Below are 21,899 nucleotides of genomic sequence, written 5' to 3'. Positions count from 1 at the left end.
CACTGGCGAGTCCCCCCTTGGAAAATATGCGCATTGCCGGCCACGTCCACTGCCGGAATTTCGGCTCCGTAGCAATTACGCAGCACTGCCGCTGCGGCCGAGTTCATGTACGAGGGCTTCATGTATCCGGTCTTCTTCTTTTTCTTCGCCCTCTCATTATGATGCTTCATACTGCCAGAGGGGCTGTGGCATACGAAGTACGGTGCATACAGGCAAAGGATTCCGTGCCAATGGTCAAGGCCAGAGATCATCCATCCTCCACACTAGGATGGAGACGCACCACCTCCGTGAGGCGTTTCAGGCCGTTTGTCCCAAGCAGCTCAGTCTCATGGGGGTCGAAACCTGGAGTGCCGGGGGGCGCGGCATACTGGCAACTAGCAGGTTCCGTGAAATTGCACATGCGGCCAACCATGTCTCCCCATGCACCCGTATACTGCTGATACACTTACACCCTTTCCAAGGCCTACCTTGCTAAAATGAAAATGACGCGCCTTAACTCTTGTGTCCATCCGTATTGTCATTTTCCCCCCTACCACTATTTTTTCGCGTACCGATTTGCATGCTCTCTCGCCGCACACTCTCTTCTCTCTTCATTTTCAATCTCTGATCATCGAGCCTCAAGAGGCCCGTATGTAAGCAGTGGAGCGACTACTCTCGTTTGACGCGCGGCGGAGATCTCCTTGACCACTCACTTCTTTTCCTATTCTCTTATCCCATCTTTGCCATTGCATGTAGCATTGTCCTCAGCAACAGCCGCTCGTTTCTACAGTCGCATCTCTCTTGCTCTCGTTCTTTGACCCCTTCGACGTACCGAGCATTCCGCTTTGCGATACCCCCGGTGGAAGCGAATCGCATCTCGACATCCTCTTGCGAACTCTCGAATTGCGCCGCCTTGCTTCCTCGTTGGACAGACTGGATCTGGACGACTATTTCCGTTTCATCAAAACAACATATAGATACCTCTTCGACACAATTAGACTATTTCGACCTTTAGACTGCTAGAAGCCATGAGGTCTCCTTGGGCGGCTGCGACAGCGGCCCTGTGCCTGCTGGGTCAGGGAGCTAATGCCATTTCTTTGACCGTGACCGACAGCAGTAAGATAATCAAGGCTCCGTAAACCCAACGAGACAGACATTGCTCACCAATTTTATTCAGCTTCCGTCTTAAACGCCGCGGGTACCGTTGCATATGGATTAATGAAATATTACACGGGAAACAACACTGGCGATAACCCCGGAAACTTGCCAGACCCATACTATTGTCAGGAACCCTTTTTTACTCTTTACGGCCAGTCGTCCACTATTCAAACATGGATACTAACTTTGAATCATAGGGTGGGAGGCCGGTGCGATGTTCGGAACCATGATTGATTACTGGCGCATGACAAAAGATTCGTCCTACAACACTGCCACTATGCAGGCTATGCTTTGGCAGGCCGGAACCGATGGCGCCTTTCTGCCCACGAACCAGTCGCTGACTGAAGGAAACGACGATCAAGGCTTCTGGGCCATGGCCGCCATGACCGCCGCCGAAGATGTCTTCCCCAACCCGCCATCCGATCAACCACAATGGCTGGCCATGGCGCAGGCCGTCTTCAACCAGTATGTCGGTCGATGGGATGAGCACTGTGGTGGTGGTCTCCGTTGGCAGATTTTCTCATGGAACAAGGGTTACGATTACAAAAACTCCGTTGCCAACGGCTGTTTCTTCAACGTTGCCGCTCGATTGGCCCGATACACCGGTAACCAGACGTATGCTGACTGGGCCCTCAAGGTCTGGCAGTGGGAGAAGACGATTGGTCTCATTGGTCCCCAGTACCAGATTTATGACGGTCTAAGTATCGACAGCAACAACACATGCGGCCAGATGGACCAGAACCAGTGGTCCTATAACGCGGGTATCTACATGCACGGCGCTGCCGCCATGTACAACTTTACCAACAACGCGACCTGGAAGGCCAATCTGGACGGCATCATCACTCAGACAGTTGGCAAATTTGTCCAAAACGGCGTCATTTACGAGCAGTTTTGCGAGCCTCGAGGCTTCTGCTCTGTCGACCAGAGTACCTTCAAGGGCTATTTGGTCCGCTATATGGCCTCTACTATGCAGCTCGCCCCGCATACTATTCAGACTCTTATGCCCCTAATCACCAACTCTGCTTCAGCCGCAGCGTCCATTTGCACAGGGCCGGCCTCGGCCGCATTCAAGGGAATCGACGGCACGGGATGTGGTTTCGCGTGGCTTCCCAAGGGTACATACGACGGCAAAAATGGTGTTGGATCACAAATGAACGCTCTGGATGCCATCATGTATACTCAAGTTCTTAAGGCCCCTGCGCCAGCCACGGCTAAGAAGGGCGGTACTTCGAAGGGTGACCCCGGCGCTGGTATGGGTAACATTGATCCTGCAGGCGACATTGACAAGGTTACGAAGCCTACCACCGGTGGAAAGGTTGGAGCAGCAATCCTCACTCTCCTGCTGCTTCTTAGCGTCCTGGGCGGCAGCGCGGTGCTTCTGTTGTGATGAAGATTTAGAATACGCAAATATGCCCCAAGAAGGGAATGGGATTTTGGATTTGTTTCTCTACATACACATGTGTTACACAACGCATGCTCTTTTTTGTTTATACAAGTCCGAGAATTTAGAGCGTAGGATGGATGCTCTTTGTGGCTGGCGTTTGGGAGTGGCCTTGGATATATATATTTCTTGATCCCCCTTTTTTGTCGTGCGAATAGGTACATTTCACGACACTTTGGAATGCGGGTATCATCACTTATCGTCGTCATCATTACCTAGTATTCATTTGTAGCAGTTTGGAAGTACTACCTAGATGGGCGGAAGCCTGATATCAGAATTGCACACGACATTATGACTAAAGGTCCCTGATTGGCCGTTGTCTGGGAGTGACGATGCTCTGCTACCCAACTCCTAGTGTATGACATATGATGTAGGACATGAGATGCTGGAGGGCCAATTTCTTGTCTTTTGGCCACGAGATGTTATGGCCTGGGTGATTGGCTGCCGAGACAAAGACGCCAATGCAACTCTACAGACAAATTCGATAGTAGTTGCAATTGTGAAGCTGCAGTTTCGGAGGCGGCGACAAAGCTTGGATATGAGGTCGTCTTTTAAGTGCACAAGCCCTGTTGGGACGGCCCGCAGCCGTCAATGCCAATGCCAATCAATGGATTTCTGATTCTCCATCGAAATTCGCCCAATTCCCCGCTGATGACCGTGCATTACACAGAGACACGGTGCTCGTACTGCTACCAACGCTCACGGCTGCATTCACACCGTGAAGATAGGTAGAGACTTGTACTCGATTTGTTGAGCTCGCCGGCAACTGTCAACCCCGCTGAAATGCCAATATCGAGCTTCCCCGCCCTTTTTTTCTTTATCAGCCCGTCGGTGTCATCACTCTACGTCACTGATAATCAGGCCACTCTTATATAGCATTCTGTACCTAATTCTTTTGGATTCAATATACTGCATAGAGCATCTCTTTCTTTCATCATTTTTTCCCCATTCATGATCTGCCTCATCCCGGAGTGATCAACGCCATTTGTCTTTGAATTACAGCTGCAGTCCTCTCTACATCGCCCATAATGTCTACAAAACACTTCATCAATGACCCGACTCATCTGGTCAACACTGCGCTTCACAGCCTGACTCTCACCAATCCCAACGTTGCCCTCGACTCAGATAACAAAATCATCTATCGCCGGCCATCCGATGCTCCCCAGCAAGTCTCAATCATCTCGGGCGGAGGGTCTGGCCATGAGCCCTCGTTCGCCGCCATGGTTGGCCCGGGCATGCTTTCAGCTGCCGTGGCGGGCACAATATTTGCCAGTCCCTCAGCTGAGCAGGTCAGGAATGGCATCATGTCAAGAGTAGACACCGAGAAGGGCGTGTTGGTCGTTGTGATGAATTACACGGGCGACATTCTCAACTTTGGAATGGCCGTGGAAAAGGCCATTGCGGCTGGCCAGGCCGTCGAGATGGTTGTCGTTGGTGATGATGTAGGTGTTGGGAGGAAGAAGACGGGCAAGGTAGGAAGGCGAGGAATCGCTGGTACTGTGCTCGTGCTCAAGATTGCCGGTGCTCTCGCCGCGCAAGGACGGTCGTTGGAAGAGGTGGCAAAGGTGGCTCGGCTGACTGCGGCCAACATCGTCAGTGTTGGTGCCAGCTTGGAGCATGTTCACGTTCCGGGACGAGTTATCGATTCCAGTGAAGCCTTGGCACCTGAGCAAGTCGAGGTCGGAATGGGCATTCACAATGAGCCCGGATCAAGTAGGGAGAAGCTGGAGCTGCCTCAGTTGGTGGAGAGAATGCTTACCCAACTGCTCGACCAAAGCGACAAGGACAGGGCTTTCCTAAACGTCAACTCAAACGAGGTTGTCCTGCTCATCAACAACCTTGGAGGTGTTAGTGTTTTGGAGCTGGGTGGTATCACTACCGAAGTAGTGAACCAGCTCAGCGACAAGTATAATATTCGACCGGTCCGCATCATCAGCGGCACATTCATGACGAGTCTGAATGGCCAGGGCTTCAGCATCACCCTTCTCAACGTCGTTAATACCGATATTGGTGGGCCGGGCATGATTGAGTTGCTGGATGCCCCAAGCGAGGTCACTGGCTGGTCTGCTCCAGTGCAAAAGACATCATGGGAGGCAAAGAATACTGCAACGAGGACAGACACCGCCGGGACAAACAAAGAGACTCAGCCGAGCGGACTACAAATGGATGCTAAGCATGCTACTTCTGTTCTTACCAATGCGCTGGAGCGCGTAATTGCGGCCGAGCCTGAAGTTACCAAGTACGACACCATTGTTGGAGATGGAGACTGTGGCATTGGTCTCAAGAGAGGAGCCGAAGGTAAGCTCACAAGAGAACCCTCCATTTCAAATTTGACTTTGAATGTCTCGTGACATCTGGACACTGACTTGCAAATTATAGCCATCCTGAAGCACATCCAACAGAAGCCCCTGACAGGAGATGTGGTTGTCGACGTGGCTTCCATTGTACAAGTGGTAGAAACCGCCATGGATGGCACTTCTGGTGCTCTTTACGCCATATTCCTCAATGCTCTCGTCCACGCTCTTCGTACCCTGGGATCTGGCGAAGCTGGTCCTTCAGTATGGTCCGCCGCTCTTAAGCTTAGCTGCGAGGCCTTGTCCAAATACACTCCTGCTCAGCCTGGCGATCGCACGCTTGTGGACGCGCTTTATCCCTTTGTCGAGGTTCTGGGCAAGACTGGCGATGTGAAACAGGCTGCTGATGCGGCAAGGAAGGCCGCCGATGAAACCAAGGGCATGCAGGCAAGCCTTGGGCGGTCAGTGTACATAGGCGGCAGTGGATATGAGGAGGTGCCTGATCCTGGTGCTTGGGGATTGGCATGCTTCTTCTTGGGACTGGGAGGCGTCAAGCCGACAGAGGAGGGCTGGGAATCTATCTGAAATACGACATATGACATAGAGGACGCAACGGTGGAGGCCACGATCTAGTAAGAATGTCCAAAGACTTGATGTGTGCTTAAAGCAACCAAATAAATTGTTTTCAACGCCTAAATTCGCCTTTGAGACTCTCGCGATGTAAATCCGTCATCCAATAGCTCAATGTCAATTAAACCCCAAAACAACCCAAAGCAGCTCGTATAACTCTAGGATAGAAGAACCAGGATGACGCTATCACCTCTCAGGAACCTGCACCACGTTAGTACCCAGAAATTAGGCATCAATGTTTCCGTATTTCGACGCGATCGGGTTCGGCAGCCCTCTCTTGGAACCCAAGATCCCTCGTCGACATCTAGAAGGGAGGGAGGGGTATAGCGTACATCTTGCTGATGAATCTGTCCTTGTTGACCGGCCGGCCCTTCTTTCCGTCCGCTAGCCTGGGCGTTTCCGTCCACATCTCCTTGACGTTCTCGAGCACCATGTTGCAATGCCTGTCAAAGGCCTTGACACGTGCCAGTAGCTTGCGGTTCGAGCGAATGGAGATGAGCACCTGCGTGTGCGACCTCACAGCCGTCTGGAGGATGGAAAGGGGACCGGAAGAGAACTCATACTCTTCAAGCTGCGCAATCTCGTACTCGCTAGGTCCGGATGTTAGATATGCATTATATATATATACTGGAATGAATGCAGGAGAGCGGTGGGAGGGGCAGAAGCGTTATCCGCGACATACGTGAGTTCGGAGCGAGACTTGGTGAGAAGTTCCCTGTAGAGCGGTCAGCTTAAGCACAATTGGCGGTATGGTGGGCGACATACTGAATCTTGGGGTCGGCCATCTTTTGCTGCAGTGGTTTGGAGGTGATGGATGAGGTTGCGTGCGCAAGGCTGGACAAGCTGGAAGCTCGAAAAGTTGTAGGCGTATCTCAGGCACTGCAGCTGATTGGCCCTTGTCGCGGCTTGTTGTGGAGAATAGTTGGCCTGCTCTTTGTACTTTTGTACCCAGGAAGTGAACAGCTGTGATCACCTGACCGGCAGCTGTCAAAAGGCACGGAAAAGGTACGTACTGGCATGGGATGTTTCTCCGCCATCCTTATCGGCAATCGGCGGGCCAATTTTCAGGTGGAGCTTCTTCTATTCTTCGAAATAGCCGGAGATTCAAAGTCCAAGTCCAAGGCCCTCCGGCGTCATCCTCCTCTTCCTCCTCTCTCTCCTTGTTTAGATGTCGTGGAATTGACCTTGTGAGAGCATCTGTACAGTCGACGTCTGATGTCCTTCCGAACAATTGCGGCTCGAGCTGGCACGGCAGCGAATGCTGCGAGCCGGAGCTATCGCACCACCATGAGCAGAGCGATGAGCTCGTCACTGGGCGCACGACCGGTTAGCAACGAGGAGATGTCGTTCTATTTATAATACGATGCTAATTTGGTTTACAAAAGTTGTCTGCCGAGGCCTACAATGTCAAGGAATTGCCTGGCGACGAGCCCAACGATGTCGTCTTCGAGAGCAAGTACGGACTTAGAACCGTGCTGCTAAACCGCCCAAAGAAGCTCAACTCCCTCAATGGATCCATGATTCGCAAGATCGTTCCCCGGCTGATCGAGTGGGAGAAGTCTGACATGGCAAACGTCATTGTCATGAAGGGTGCTGGCGAGAAGGCTCTTTGCGCCGGCGGCGATGTTGCCGCACTGGCTCAGTACAACCAGGAGGGTGCCGATGGATGGAAGAAATCAGCCGACTACTTTGCTCTCGAATACCAGCTGGACCACTACATTGCCACATATCAGAAGCCCTACATTGCCTTCATGGACGGTATCACCATGGGTGGCGGCGTTGGACTGAGTATCCACGCACCCTTCCGAATTGCGACTGAGAGGACAATGTTTGCCATGCCCGAGACGACGATTGGATTCTTCCCCGATGTCGGTGCTTCTTTCTTCCTGCCTCGGATGAACGGCTCCATCGGAACCTACCTCGCGCTGACTAGCGACCGGCTCACTGGACCCAACGTCTTCTACAGCGGTATTGCGACTCACTACCTACACTCGTCAAGCTTGCCAGATCTCGAGGCACGTCTGGCAGAGTTGCGCTTCCGCGATGAGGACCCTCTCCCCCGGAGGCTCGAGCTCATCAACGATACGTTGGAGGAGTTCTGCACCGGCCTGCCCTACGACCAGGCCTTTGCTCTGAGCGGTGAAACTCGACGGGCCATTGACCGATGCTTCAGCAAGAACAACGTGAATGACATCATTGCTGCCTTGAAGGAAGAGCGGGGTGAGACTGAAGAGTGGGCGCAGAAGCAGCTGGCCACGCTTGGGAAGCGGTCGCCCACTGCCGTGCATGTTGCCCTTAGGCAGATGCGGGTTGGCGGTAAATGGAGCATCTCGGAGACCTTTGAGAAGGAACACCAGATTGCCAGCAAGTTCATGCAGCACCACGACTTCACGGAGGGTGTGACGGCGCTGCTGGTGCGTAAGGAGGCTGCCAAGTGGCAACCCGAATCTCTCGAGGCCATCCCAGCCAGCGAGAACACTGCCAAGCCCTTCTTCGACTTCAACAAGGACGCCGGATTTAAGCTGTTTACGGACCGCACCTACTCCGAATACCCCTTCGCCGCCCTCGGCGTGCCTACGGAGAAGGAGATTCAGGCCATTGTATCTGGCAACTCTCTTACACCAGCAGAACTCGCGAAGCAGGTCAAGGCGTCAAGAAAGAACCGACAGGGTGTGGCAGAGGTTGTAGACGAGATTATCAGCAGGAAAACAACAGTTGACGAGCAAGGCAAAGCCAAGTGGGTGGCCGGTGATTCTGCAGCATCAAGTCGACTATAAAAAAGGGGGATAGCAAAGAAACAAGAGAGAAAATAGAGGACGCATGTACATGTACAATAGTAAAATCTAAAAAGATGATATGCAAATGCATTTAATGAGATGAAGATAAAACACAGAGTGATGAATGATGATGGAGTCGTCATGGTGTTATCTTGCGGAGATGGCGTGAAGTGCGCCCGTGCCTTTTTTTGCACAACGGCGGTGGCGCTGCAAACCATCGGGCGTCATGGAATTAAGGTGCAAGGGCCGATAGCAGACGGCTTCATTTATCGGGCTAAAACGGCAGGGCGAGTCTGTATGGAGGGGCAGAGACTTGTGCAGCCTAAGAAAATGCAGGGAGAAGCCAAGTCACGAGACGGATGAGTTGGAGGGGGTGCTGATGTGATGGCAGACGAGCTCTCAAGATGGCGTCAACCTGGTTGGGGCAACTATAAAAGGGCCAGCAAGCCCCCGCCCGCCGCAGCCAAGGAGGGAGGGAGAAGAAAAAAAAAAAGTCTGGCCATTGCTCTCTTGTTTGCTCCGTCGAATTGCCCGCTCAACCGGAGCATCTTTGCCCTGCCGCCAGACCGTCGTTTGTGTGAGACGAATTCGCTGGGCATTTTCAGAAAGCTCCAAAGCAACGCGAGGCTTGTATCGGAGCCGGTCCGCTAGTCCGGGGTTCAGCCGGCGCCAACCAGCGATAAGATCAACTGCTCCATTGGGTAGGTGGGGTAGCCCCGAAGAAGCGCGGCAGGCTGGAGTTCCCCCCCTGCAGCCTATTAACGCCCATGATTCAATGAGTGCCGGGCTCCAACTGGCTTTGCTGCAGGCACTTTCTCACTAAAAGCTCACCTGCTGCTAGTTCCAGCACACACCGAAGCAAAGCTGCCGTGGCGCGGCTAGCGAGTTGCAGAGTTGGCAATTGGGTGGCACGTCAGGCGTGGTTACAGCGCAGGCACACACGCTTTTGGGGCGTGACGAAACAGAGGCCATCATCACCATCACAAAGGCCCTGCACCTCTCTTTGCGCATCAACCCACTCACGACAGAACAAAGAATTTGTCCTCCCTTTGCTCTGTGCAACGGCCTCGTTCTTGTCTCTGTAGCAACGTGGATCTGATCTCATTTCACTTTTTTTTTTCTGGTGTTGCCCCATTCGCCTTTTTGTCTTAAAAATTACCCTGCGCGCCTCCATATCTCAGATCCACCACGCAGACGCGACCTGGAGACATTTGGCGCGTCACGAGCATGAAACCCGCCTCCCCAATTTGACCCGGCACCACAAACCAAGTCTAACAACCCAGCAAACTCTCCACATCCCTTTTTTTCAATACTTACAGTACCCATCTCGGCAGAATAATTCTCAACTCCTGCATCGGCAACCCAGCAGGCGAAGGGGGACCACGACGACCGGCCGCGAGGGCGAGGCACAATCGCCATGGCTTCACCAATGCCCGCTCACTCCAGTGGCTGGAACAACACGTCTGTTGCCGGCGACGCTGACGACTATGGCGTGCAGACCAAGTTTATGAACTGTACGAAAATCTCCCTCAGATTCAGCTTCAGCGTGCCCTTGGCTTTACTTTAGTTTGCTGCAGCGACTAATTCAGACCAAACAGTAAAGGTGCACTACACGTTCGACAAAGAGGCCAAGGTTAATTGCCTCGCCAGAGGCTCCCAGCCCTTGCAGGTCCAGACGGTCCCGATTGATGACACAAACTCTATTGGCGTCGTCGACCTGAGGGCTTGCGTACATGTTATTGCCGAGTGCAGCCCGGAGCTGACGAACCACGAGTGCGACTACACCATCTACGCAATTGATTATTCCGAGCCTGATCTGCCTCTGGTCGGACAAGGCCTGCTATCATGGGTCTTTCAGTCGATGCGGCCCGACTTTGGGAACCATCAGCCCAAGATGGTGACGGGCCGTGTAACGAGAAATGTATTGGGTGTGTTTGGTGGTGGCAACAGGGAGACGCTCGAGGTCAGGTTGAAGCTGTCTGAGACAGCCAGAATCCAGCGTTCCATCACATACGCCTCTTCCGTGGACCAGCAGCCAGTAAGGCCTATGGAGCAGGTCTTGACACCCGGTGCTGCCTCAGAATGGAACTCTCTGGTCCAGTCGAACCCACAGATGGCCCAACAGACGAGCCAGAACCATGGTAGCCCTATGCCAGTCCACCATTCGCCCAGCATGGCTCCTGCTCTGCCTCAAGGACCCCCACCACCGTTGGTTAGGCAGGGCTCCTTTGGCCCGAGCTACAACCAAGCGTCTACACAAGAGCTGCCGAGGTTGGCTCCCATTCCCATCGAACCTCAGTCTCAGTCCATGCCTGGCGTCCCGGCACCCTCATCACGACCATCTAGTAGAGCGTCAAATAGGCCGTCCCGGAGGAAGCCACCCACAGGTAGGCCTCGAGGCAGGCCACGAAAGAAACCCGCTGAAGGCAACACATCCGGCTATGAGGACGGAACTGAAGGAGAAGAGGCCGCGCCCGCCAAGGAGGATGAGCCTGTCAAGAAGAGGGCAAAGGTGACCAAGGTGGACAAGTCGGACGCGAATCCCTTCGCTGCCGAGCCCGAATCCCTCAGGGTTGCTGCGAGCAATTCCAGCTCCCTGCGAAACTTTCGACCCATTGCCATCAATAGCGACAGTGTGACAGGTAGCCATCTGCAGGAGGTCCCTCGAGCTCCCACACCCGTTCCTAACGGTCGTCTCAGGGCGGTACCAGGACGAGAGCCCAGCTCCCTCAAGCGACGTGAATCCGCACTGAGCCAGCCGCCCGTATCAAGCTTTGCCACGAGCGAGGCTAGCCGCTTTGCATCTCCCGGCATGGATGACGATAGATCACCAGAGTCCATGGCCCCAACCCCAAACTACCCCGACGACAGCCCCGCTGATATTGGATCCTCACCACCAGTTCAGCAGGCGACGCCCTATATGCGATCTAGCCCGCCTCCCTCAAGCCCAGTGCTACCCCCGATGCCAACAATGGCCCCTGGCGAGCATGAGCACAGCATTCCGGGAAATGATATGAGTGAGCTTTTCGGAGAAGGAGATCAGGCCGTTTTGGAAGAGCTACCACCGCCACAGCGCGCTCACAAGGCTCCAAAGCAGAGCGTGCCCGTTCAGGTTTTCCAGCTCCAGGACGGCCCCAGCGGCCAGGACCTAGTGCATCTTCTCACATACAATACTCCCTATCCGACGTCAAATAACCCTGGCCCTACAGAAGGCTCGTTACCACCTCCGCCGAAAGGGGGCCCAAGCCGGCCACAGATGAATGGCCAATCTACGAAAAGGAAGAGACCGCAACCGACATCGCCAATGTTGGGCCCAACTCCACCACCTACGACAGATGCCATTGAAAGGCCCATGAGCCCGGCCCTGACCTCTACCCCTGCTCCAATTCAGGCTCCCACTCCCATTCCTCTTCCCGCACCTACTCAAGCGCATACCTTGGCGCATTTTACTACGGCTACATCACCCGTCAACGCCGTTGATGCCCCGAACCAGACTTCTGCGCATCCTCGCGAGTCAGGATCGGCTTCTACATCTCCTCCTGAACTCTCACAAGTCACCCCCGCGACGGATGACATCTTCAACGACCCCATAGTACAACTCGCCTCTACATTTTCCTCGAAAGAAGCCGCCCCTCCATTCGTTCGACCGCCATCACGATCTTCGCAGCCGCCTCAATCAAGACCGCAAACCTCCAAACCCAAGTACCCTCGCCAGCTGAGTCGATCTCAATCCGCGGGCCCGCTTATCCTGCCATCCAGCGATCCCGCTGGGCCGTCAAGCCTATCACAGCCCCCAGCTAACGCTTCGGACCGTCCATCTTCGGTAGGAGGTGTTGACGTCCGTCGGCCGAGTTCTATGGGGACGTTGGCTTTGCCAATGCCTGAGCCTCGTGCTGAATCCACGTCTGAGTCTCCGGTAGACCCTGCCCCTTTAGTAAACTCAGCGGCTCCTGAGGAGCCATGCCCTCCAAGCGATTTTCTTCCGGCGCCATCCTCACCCCCTGCGCAACGATCAAATAAAAACATTGTGAAAAAGCATGCCATCAAGCAACGCCTTGAAGAGGCCATCATGAATGGAGAAATGCCTCCGTTCTGCAGCAACTGCGGTGCCATTGAAACCCCTACATGGAGGAAGATTTGGATTCAAGAACGCGACGGCGTTCCGGAGCGTTGCGAGTATTCTGAAAAGCCGGGGAAGATTACGGCTGTGGAGGTTTTACGGCGTGATGATGAGGGCAAACCGACACTTCATCGTGTCGTCAAAAAGAGTCTGGCCATTACCGACGAGAGGACCAAGTGGCAGGAGGCTCTGCTTTGCAACCCTTGTGGCATTTGGCTTACCAAGTGCAAAACTCACCGGCCCCCTGACAGGTGGGATAAAGATGCCTCTCGGCTAGGCCAAGAGCGACGGAAGAGAGGCACCGGCCGAAGCACATCTCGGGCGAAGAAGAATCGTCCAAAGGATGACGGTCCTCTCAATCTCACTTCGGAAGCCTATCTCCCCACAGATGCGTTTGAGCCAGTAGCACCCTCGTCGCCAAAAATGAGCGAAGCGGTTCCTGCAGACTTGAACTCATTATCGGTACCAGAGATGAACGAAAGTCAGCAAGCTGAACAGTTTATTGTGAATGATGGACTGGACGTGATATCACAGCCAGGATCAACCCATTCTCAGGGCAGCGGGACTGCTCAGAGCCCTATCGATATCGAATTTGACGAAATGGCCGGCAGTACGAGGAGATTGCTATTTCCATCTCCTAGAAAAGACGGAGTCCCAAAGGTGCTTTGCGACGTTGACGTTAATGTCGTTCAGACTGCAGAGTGCCGACCAGGAGAACATCTCAAAGGCGACCAAGAGAATGCTGCCATGCCAGGATCGCGCGAGAGTGTTGGCAAACTAGACGACCTGGATGCTCTATTTAACAGCCCCTTCAAAGGACGACCGTCCACCCCGCCACCTGATGCAGCGCCTACAACGGCTGAGCCTTTCAAGACCCCTACACGGCCTACCCCAAGCCATAGACCCATCACTAGAAGTGTATCCAAGTCCTTGCGATCGGCCAAGTCAATGCTTTCGCCAAGCCAGCATGCAGTCGAGCAGACTCCCACCAAGACGCCGAGATCTTTACTGAGAATTCCCAGCAGCAGCGCTAGGAGACGCAGCCCGCGGATCAATCAGGGGAACTTTGACGTCTTTGATTCCCCTATTAGTCGAAGCATTGTGCAACTGCTTTCAGAGGGCAACGCTTTGGGGGAAAACGAGATGGACCTCAGCAGCCTACCTGGGCTGGGGGGACACAACGATGAGCTGATTGACTTTGGCAATCTCTTGAGCACCGATGACATTATGCCCAGTTCATCCCCTAAGAATGGATCTATGGGACTAAGTTTCGATTACGACGGCGCTGCTAATAACATTGCCGATTGGATGGACAGTGTCATAAAGAAGCTAAAATGATGCATTTATAAGCAATGCGATTAGAGAAAAGGGATATGGTATTGATGATTGACGTTGGGTTTTTTTATAGCGCGTGGAGTTTCGGATAGGTATTACAAACAGGCTTTCTTGACGATAAGCAGGAGAAGCACAGAGCTGTTACTCCTTTACAGCAAAAAATGAGAGCTTTTCTCCCTTTTTGCACTTCTTTATTCTCATTTATTAGATAGCTATCTACCTCAGACAGGGTTAGCATAGTGGATACCAGAGCAAGGCTCAATGTTGTTACGATGTTATGCCTGTGTGCTTATTTTCTCTCTTTGTCTCAGATACTCTTGATTTTCTTGAAGAAGTGGAGAATTGTATGGGGTATATTTGGAGTTTTCAGGCTATAGAGACACGAGGGAATGATGGAACACAATTCATACGAGCGACGACAATCAATAAAAATAATAAAACTATTATTGAAGTAATAAGAAGCCTAATCAATGAATATGTGATTAGTTATATGTATAAACTGGAGTTTGTGTTATAATGGTGCTGGGAATTGAGGAACAGAGGAGTTCCATTGTCTTGGGTTACTGCTGAAAGAGTACATGCGCACATGTACCTCGAGCCTCCAGCTCTTAAGCTCTGCCACTTAACGCGTCGCGTCTCCACGTCTTTCACTTGCAACCCCCACTACAGCCAGAGAGCTCAATCTTTCTTTTGCAGCCACAGACAAAGTTCAAATTGTCGTAGCTGCCGGTACAAGCTTTTTTCGTATTCATTTTGATACCGGCAAGGGCCAAAAAGGGTCAGAAGCTGTGAAATTGGCCAATTGACAAAAACACAGTCGCCCACAATGGCCGACGAAGAAATCCAGTCTCGATTCGCTCCCAACGGGACGCTGGAGCCAGATGTTGTCAGCGAGCTCCAGTCCATGGGCCGGCTACACGACATCTCGGCCGAGGATCTCTATTTCAAATGGGAGTCGTACTGCATCAAGATGGACGTGGACGCGCAGGCCGTGACGCTGTCGAATGTGCGCGGCCTGAAGCAGAGCATCCAGGACGAGCTGGAGAAGTCGCAGCGGCGGCTGCAGGTCAAGAGCGAGAGGAAGATGGCGCCGACGCCGAGGCCCAAGGCGGGCAAGGGGGATGTGTTTGGCATGTTGGATGGTTTGGTGCCGAGCACGCCTGCGTCGGGGAAGCACAAGGCGCCTGGCAGTGGGGGGTTGAGGAAGAGGATGGAGATGCAGAGGGACATTCCGAGCTCGCCAGCAGCAGGACTCAACGAGCAGCTCAGGTCGATGAATCTCCCGTTAGTATTTGTCAGTCGTGCTGGATGACTATGCGGCTGCTAACCAGGAGGTGTCTTTTAGGTCAGCGACCTTTGCAGAGCGACAGAACGCGGGAGAGGTGGTGGAAATCCTCAACGACGAGCTCCCGCCAGCCGAAGCGCCCATTGCGCCCTTTCCCGAACCGAGAATCAAGCTTACGGCTGCCTCTGATCAGAAAAAGACGGGCTATAAGCCTCTGGCAATGAAGCTATCCGAGGCTAGCGAGATCCTCGACGACCGAATCGACGACTTTCTTGACCTTGTCCGTGAGCACCACAATCTGGAGGACTCTGCCTTTGGCAACGCTGCAACTGCAAGCACAACTGAAGTTGTAGCTGTAGGTCGTATTGCGTCAGATTCTCTGGAGGGCAAGCTCAATGCTGCCTCAATAGTGCTGGAGACGTCAAGGCGGATGGGGAGGGGCCTGAGAGTGCCGCTCAAGATGGACGGTGTCCAGAGCTGGAGCTTCTTCCCGGGTCAGATTGTTGCGCTCAGGGGCAGCAACATCACGGGAGATGAGTTTATCGTCAAGGAGATTCTAGACATGCCGCTTTTGCCAAGCGCTGCGTCCAGCCCTGCCGCTCTGGAGGCTCATCGGGAGAAGCTCAGGGGTGACCCAGATGCCATGGACTCAGACTCGGAACCTGCACCGCTGAGCATCATCTATGCAGCTGGGCCGTACACGGCTGATGATAACCTGGACTATGAGCCGCTGCAGGCGCTCTGCAATCAGGCAGCTGATACATACGCCGATGCGCTCGTTCTCACGGGACCGTTCCTGGATATCGACCATCCGCTTATCGCTACGGGAGACTTTGATCTTCCTGAAGAAGCCACATATGACCCTGACACTGCCAACATGAACACCGTCTTCAAATATCTCGTCGCCCCAGCGTTAAATCGTCTCGCTTCCGCAAATCCTCATCTCACAGTCATCCTCGTCCCTTCCGTGCGAGACGTCCTCGACAAACACGTCTCCTGGCCTCAGGATACCATTCCCCGACGAGAGCTCGGCCTGCCCAAGTCGGTGCGCATCGTCTCTAACCCCATGACCCTATCCATGAACGAGGTTGTTCTCGGCCTGTCTAGCCAAGATGTGCTGTACGAGCTACGCAGCGAGGAGGTTTCCAGGGGGGCACCTCCCGGAGAGCTCATGCGACGGTTGTGTCGTCACCTGGTTGAGCAGCGGCACTACTTCCCTGTGTTTCCGCCGACGGACAGGTCACGGCTGCCGAAGACGGGGACGGAAAATGGGCTTGCGACGGGTGCTATGCTTGATGTGAGCTATCTCAAGTTGGGCGAGATGGTCAGCGTTCGGCCTGATGTGTTGCTGATTCCTAGCTCATTACCTCCTTTTGCAAAGGTATGATATCATATATATCCCCCCTTTTACTAGTTTTTGTCAACTTTCTCGCACATCATTGGCTAACCATGATATATAGGTTGTTGAAAGTGTTTTGGCAATCAACCCAGGTCCTTTGTCAAAGAGACGCGGAGCAGGAACATATGCGCGCATGACTTTGTATCCTCCAACTTCAGACGGAGAAGTAATAAATGGCCTGATAAGTCACAAGGTATTCGATAGAGCACGGGTAGAGATTGTGAGGATATAGAAGAAAAACGACACCATTTTGGGGGAAAGGGGTTACAGCAACTAATGACAAAACATTGGCACATTTTTGATTATGTTTTTTTTTTTTTTTTCTCAATTTTGATCATGTTCTTTTTGGCCATTTCTCATGCCAAATAGATGGGGTATATATTTGTATGGTTATAAAATCCAAGGTATGGATGCATCTTTGCATCCCCATAAAAAACATTACATTCCTTTGGGAACAACTTTCGTTCAATCTCGATCATCAACCCTGCGTCTCTTGTCGCCGTCATCACGATATCTTTCACGAGACGTGCTCCTCTTTCTGCGATTCCAATCATCATCCGGCCGAAACCGATCGTCCTCACCGTCATACCGACGCCGGTCATCTCGCCTCCTATCCCCATCGAACGATCCCCAACGGCCGGTATCCTCGCTCCGCATGTCCTTGTACTTTGTCGCGCCCTTCTTGCCCAGCTTGGTCATGTCCCGCAGCTGCAGGTACTCGGGCAGGGCCTCGCGGTTGCGCACGTCGTCCTGTATGCGGCCGCCCATGATGTCTCGCTGGAGCAAGCCCGCGGCGGCCGTCTCCTCCTGGAAGAAGGCGCCTTTGTGGTAGTATTTCTGCTTATACGCCATTTTGCCCTTGTTCTCCTTTTCCTCCTGTTGTTTCGCGATGTAGGCTTCGTCCTCGGCGGCGCGCTCTTCCTCGGTGAGGTTGCGGCGGCGCTCCACCTCCGCGAGCTCCTTCTCGCGCTCCTCAATGGCTTGGCGGGCGCGTTTGAGGCGCTTCAGCTCGCGCACTCTCCAGGCTGCTTCTTCCGCCGCGGGGTCCAGCCCGTCCGTGGTGTCGACGTCGGATTCCTCGTTGTCTTCGTCGTCCCAGTGCTTCTTCCCCGCGGCGCGCGCGGCGAGGTCCTTCTTGATTTGCTCCTCGACGAGCGCATCGGCGGCTTGTTTCCGGGCTTCCTCCTCGGCTTGTCTGGCGGCTTCTTGTTCCTTTTCCGAGTCCTTTGCGGCGGCGCCTCGTTGGTTTTTCGGTATGAATTTCGGCCGCATCATTAATCTCCTCGGCGCCTCTTCTTCACTGCTGCTCTCCTCCTCTTCTGACTCGCTTTCATCCTCTTCTTCTTCCTCCTCGTCATCTTCTTCCTCTTCTTCAGTAACGAAGCCTTCTTCCGCTGCTAGCCTCTCGGCCTTTTCCGCGGCGATTCGACGCGCTTCGGCGGCTTCTGCATCTTTACGCCTAGAATTGAGGTCGACTTTGTTTAGGTTGCTGATGATTTTGCCGGCGCTGGCGGCCTTTGGGGGAGGAGGGACGGCGACGGGCTCGACGGGCTCGTCGGCGTCGCTGGCTTCTGAGTCTGAGGAGGAGGAATCGGCGCCGGAGGGCTTGCCTGCTCTGTGGCGAGACGGCTTGACGGGGTTTGCCGTCATGCGCTTTGGAGGCATTGTGATTGTGGAGGGTGAGGAGGAGAGTGGTTGATGAGGTGAGAGGAAGTTTTGAAGTTCGAGAAGTGCTATGTAGATGACCGTTATACAGGTAGAAAATCCGCCTGCGATAAGCCGACGCGGTAAGCTATCGGGCTGGTACTCTAGAGCTAGCCCACTAAAACTCACGTCACAGCGCTGCTATTCAATACATGCGCTCACTAGAATCTGTAAAAAACATTCCTAGGAAGTTGTTGATGAAGATTTCATGTATAGACTTAGATTTATGTATGCGTATTGAGTTATTCTGAGTATTCTTAAAGGGATTTCCTCCAATCATCTGCGTTCAATGGCTACTCTTTACATCAATTTACAGACAACTACTCTTGCTGCCTCGGTGTGGAATCGCCTATGTATTCTACTTCAGGCTATCCATCACCAATGCCGCATCGTGATTATAAATGGTATTCATATACCGCCAACTGCAATGCTTCTAAGTAACAACACAAACCTTAACCGACGTAACCAGTAGCATACAATTCCACCTTATCTGGAATTTAGTAATCCATGTGCCCTTGCCTTGCCTTTTATTTATCTGAAAACGTCTGTTATAGGGTAAGACGCTTAGGAAATGCGGAGTTGGCCCCTCGTCTTCACGTCACAGCTCCACCAGCCACCAAGCAATAGCTCAGGCACAGCTTCTTTTAAGTTTGGAGGTACGCAAGCTCGTATGTTTCCCAGTTTTCTCTCACTTTTTCACCTCGTGAATACCGAAGTTACCTCTTGTACTCATTCGCAGAGACAGAGGCAGAAAGTCAATCGTCTATCTGAACGGCATTGGAAATTTCAACAGCTGCTACCGCCGCAGTGACATCTCAACTTCAGCGTGGCATCTATAGCTCGGAGCCTTGATCCCCTCACAGACAATGGCGCAGCGAACAGTCCTCGTAACTGGTGCTACCGGATTATTGGGTAGGGAAGTCGTTGCCGCTTTCAAGATTCGTAACGGATGGACCGTCAAGGGCTCAGGCTACTCACGAGCGGATGGCGCTGATATCATCAAGCTCGACCTGGAGAGCGGAGCTGATATTGCCAAAACACTGGACGAAATACGGTGCGTTTTTCTGAATCAGCGCTTCGTTCGGCGGCTTTTCATAGTCGATATAACAACGTTTGTGCTAACGGAACTCTGAGCGAGTGATAGACCCCACGCGGTGGTTCATTGTATGAGTCGAGTGTCTAAGCAATAGGACTTGGGGAACGGATTGCTAATTTCCTCTTCTCTCCAGGTGCGGCGCAGCGCTTCCCAGACAAGGTGGACAAGGACCCAGAAGCGGCCAGAGCTCTCAATATCGCCGCCAGCAAGACGCTTGCCAGTGCTACTGCGGCTCGGGACATTTTGATGATTTACATCTCCACTGATTATGTCTTTCCTGGACGGCCAGGCGACGCCCCTTACGAAGCCGATGCCACCCCAGCCCCTACTAACCTCTACGGCCAGACGAAGCTGGATGGAGAAAAAGCCGTGCTGGAAGAGTACGCTGTAGCTGGAAAGGAGGGCCTTGGGGTCACTCTTCGAGTCCCAGTGCTGTACGGCCACGCGGAAACGCCCTCTGAAAGCGCCGTCAACGTGCTGATGGATAGTGTTTGGAAGGCCCAGACAGAGGGCACCAAGATCAAGATGGACCATTGGGCCATTCGCTACCCGACCAACACGGGAGACGTAGGACGAGTCTGCCATGGTAAGTTGTTGTCTCATGGAAGCTCCGCCTCCAGGTTCCCCGTGTCTCACTATCCCACCAATTTCCCCTATCTGGAGCTTCTTGATATCTCATCACACTTTTGACTGCCAATGCCGACTTGGAAAGCTGTGCCCACGCTAATATTGCTCCTAGATGTGGCGACCAAGTACCTCGACTCGGGGGATCGCAAGTCTCTTCCCCGGACGCTCCAATTCTCGAGCGAAGACAAAATGACAAAGTACGAGATCTGCCAACACTTTGGAGACATCATGGGCTTGTCCATTGCCAACATCGAACCCAACACGGAGGGCAACGATCCAAACGCCAGCGTGCAACGGCCGTATGATTGCCACTTGAGCACGCGAGAGCTCAAGAATCTCGAGATCGATGTCTCAACGGTCGATTTCGTCAGCTGGTGGCGCCGCGAGGTTCGAGCGTTCCGCAAGTAGTTATTAATAACCCACTCTTCTTTCCAAGCTGATTGACCGAAATACGATTCCGTATTGGCGACTTTGATCTCTCCAGAGCCTTCCTCCTTCCCATCAGGGTGACGTGTGCATATGAACACGCAGTTGCGAGCACGGGGGTGTGTAATCTGCCGTTCAAGACACCTCGCGCCAATATACTAATAGAGTGCTCGTACCATGGACGGAGATTCAATGCATTAGTTGCTGCGCACGCTCCGTGTTGCCCGTCCAGTTGGCCGCCTGTATTTGTGAATACTGGTACATGTCATTCGCCGCTGTGCCGCAACAGTGTCTGTCATATTATGCGGAGTACGAAGTAGGGAGGCGAATGATATATCAGACCCCGGCCTTTCAGAGTAGCCTAGACTCACCGAACGGTGGTTTGTGGGGGATCCGCTTGGAAGGCGACATGAGAATATTTCAACCGCTTCCATGACCCGCTAAGGGAGTTGTCTCGATTGACCCAACCCACGGGGAGTAAAATTCCAAAGAGGCACGAAGCAGCACCGAGAAGCGTTTGGGGCAGATATTCCAACTTTGGACCCGGCAAGGAATTGCAGCGTCGCGCCGTGAGTACGAGTACAGCAGGCGAAGGGGCAAATTGGGGATGTCGGGTGTATGTACTAACTTTTGCTCTATGGTGTAGCGCAACATCCTAATCATTCTTGTGTGCACCCAAGCGCCTCCCTTGCATGAATTCTCTTGGTAGAATGAAGCCACAAGGTGCCAGTTGCTTGTGTTCAGGATGCCGAACCTGTGTGTCTGAGCGCTGTTATCCAACGGGCTGGTCAAATTGGACCCGCCTGAGGAAAAAGCAAATACGGCATTCACACAAGCCCCCTTTGCATGTGCTTGGATGCAACGGCCAGTGGTAGTATCGCTACTTGCCACGACAAGGTCTGCTGCAAGCGAGCAGATATTTTAAGACATTGATCCATTTGACTGCGCGGCCGACAGTGGATGGGGTCCGAAGAGGTTGATATTTTGGCGATATGACCTGCATCATGGGCATCTTCACTTGGCAGGGCGACTCCCTGGCGCTCATGCGAAGACTGTCGCTTGCCACGAGAGATTGCGTGAATTGGGCTTTCTCTCCTCGATTATCCCCTCGATTTTTCCCTTTTCTCCCGCCTATTTCCTCTTCCCATCGCCCTTGCTCTGGACCTACCTGTTCCCAGACAGCTGATCTTTTCAGAGCGGCTTTTTGGATTGCTCGTTCTGTGGGCGACAACATCACCGTTGATTCCTTCTGCAAGTTTGAGTTATAGCATCTGGTAAGTAAGCTGCGGACCCTAGTTACCACAAGAATAGCATCAATGATGACAGTTGGAGCTTATGTCTAATCTTTTTATAGTTTTATAGCTATTTGTTGCCTCACAGTCACTGTCGATTACACGAGCCCTTGCTTAGTGGTGTGTACCTTGTAATACAAGGTTGACGCCAAGCATAAAGCATCACAAGCAGAAAAGAGGAGATCAGAGGAGGCAAAGAAAGAAGGGACAATATACGAAAAAAAAGAGAGAAGAATAAGGAGAAATTCTCTCCTCTTCTTTTCGTATCTTTTTTTTTTCTAAGCCTGTGATACTTGATCCCCTGTGCACAGCATACATAATACGGCCTTTAATCTC

The 21,899-nt window shown here is 52.9% G+C and overlaps 8 protein-coding genes across 8 annotated transcripts; 6 read left to right on the top strand and 2 right to left on the bottom strand.

Annotated features, from left to right (window-relative positions):
- Positions 1 to 1,007: 1,007 nt before the first annotated feature.
- T069G_00334 (glycosyl hydrolase family 76 domain-containing protein) lies at positions 1,008 to 2,524 on the top strand (the record flags this gene model as incomplete). The annotated part of the gene is made up of 3 exons (XM_056167544.1): positions 1,008 to 1,095; positions 1,157 to 1,261; positions 1,335 to 2,524. The coding sequence occupies 3 exons, from the start codon at positions 1,008 to 1,010 to the stop codon at positions 2,522 to 2,524; spliced, it is 1,383 nt and encodes a 460-aa protein (XP_056032860.1).
- A 1,082-nt stretch (positions 2,525 to 3,606) lies between these two features.
- T069G_00333 (dak1 domain-containing protein) lies at positions 3,607 to 5,457 on the top strand (the record flags this gene model as incomplete). Its single annotated transcript, XM_056167543.1, has 2 exons — positions 3,607 to 4,876; positions 4,958 to 5,457. The coding sequence occupies 2 exons, from the start codon at positions 3,607 to 3,609 to the stop codon at positions 5,455 to 5,457; spliced, it is 1,770 nt and encodes a 589-aa protein (XP_056032859.1).
- Positions 5,458 to 5,660: 203 nt separating this feature from the next.
- Positions 5,661 to 6,287, bottom strand: T069G_00332 (LSM domain-containing protein; the record flags this gene model as incomplete). Its single annotated transcript, XM_056167542.1, has 4 exons — positions 5,661 to 5,703; positions 5,835 to 6,092; positions 6,185 to 6,217; positions 6,268 to 6,287. 4 exons carry the CDS (start codon positions 6,285 to 6,287, stop codon positions 5,661 to 5,663), a joined length of 354 nt encoding a protein of 117 aa, XP_056032858.1.
- Positions 6,288 to 6,789: 502 nt separating this feature from the next.
- Positions 6,790 to 8,279, top strand: T069G_00331 (enoyl-CoA hydratase/isomerase domain-containing protein; the record flags this gene model as incomplete). Its single annotated transcript, XM_056167541.1, has 2 exons — positions 6,790 to 6,828; positions 6,888 to 8,279. 2 exons carry the CDS (start codon positions 6,790 to 6,792, stop codon positions 8,277 to 8,279), a joined length of 1,431 nt encoding a protein of 476 aa, XP_056032857.1.
- A 1,417-nt stretch (positions 8,280 to 9,696) lies between these two features.
- Positions 9,697 to 13,737, top strand: T069G_00330 (uncharacterized protein; the record flags this gene model as incomplete). The annotated part of the gene is made up of 3 exons (XM_056167540.1): positions 9,697 to 9,793; positions 9,878 to 10,420; positions 10,475 to 13,737. The coding sequence occupies 3 exons, from the start codon at positions 9,697 to 9,699 to the stop codon at positions 13,735 to 13,737; spliced, it is 3,903 nt and encodes a 1,300-aa protein (XP_056032856.1).
- Positions 13,738 to 14,560: 823 nt separating this feature from the next.
- Positions 14,561 to 16,650, top strand: T069G_00329 (DNA polymerase alpha/epsilon subunit B domain-containing protein; the record flags this gene model as incomplete). Its single annotated transcript, XM_056167539.1, has 3 exons — positions 14,561 to 15,018; positions 15,080 to 16,400; positions 16,480 to 16,650. 3 exons carry the CDS (start codon positions 14,561 to 14,563, stop codon positions 16,648 to 16,650), a joined length of 1,950 nt encoding a protein of 649 aa, XP_056032855.1.
- Positions 16,651 to 16,883: 233 nt separating this feature from the next.
- T069G_00328 (microfibril-associated/Pre-mRNA processing domain-containing protein) lies at positions 16,884 to 18,083 on the bottom strand (the record flags this gene model as incomplete). Its single annotated transcript, XM_056167538.1, has 2 exons — positions 16,884 to 16,956; positions 17,008 to 18,083. The coding sequence occupies 2 exons, from the start codon at positions 18,081 to 18,083 to the stop codon at positions 16,884 to 16,886; spliced, it is 1,149 nt and encodes a 382-aa protein (XP_056032854.1).
- Positions 18,084 to 18,988: 905 nt separating this feature from the next.
- T069G_00327 (rmlD substrate binding domain-containing protein) lies at positions 18,989 to 20,253 on the top strand (the record flags this gene model as incomplete). The annotated part of the gene is made up of 4 exons (XM_056167537.1): positions 18,989 to 19,176; positions 19,267 to 19,286; positions 19,352 to 19,804; positions 19,958 to 20,253. The coding sequence occupies 4 exons, from the start codon at positions 18,989 to 18,991 to the stop codon at positions 20,251 to 20,253; spliced, it is 957 nt and encodes a 318-aa protein (XP_056032853.1).
- Between the last annotated feature and the right edge of the window lie 1,646 nt (positions 20,254 to 21,899).

Source organism: Trichoderma breve, chromosome 1 (genome assembly GCF_028502605.1).
Source record: "Trichoderma breve strain T069 chromosome 1, whole genome shotgun sequence".
Lineage (NCBI taxonomy): Eukaryota > Fungi > Ascomycota > Sordariomycetes > Hypocreales > Hypocreaceae > Trichoderma > Trichoderma breve.
This window is presented reverse-complemented; position numbering and strand designations above follow the sequence as displayed.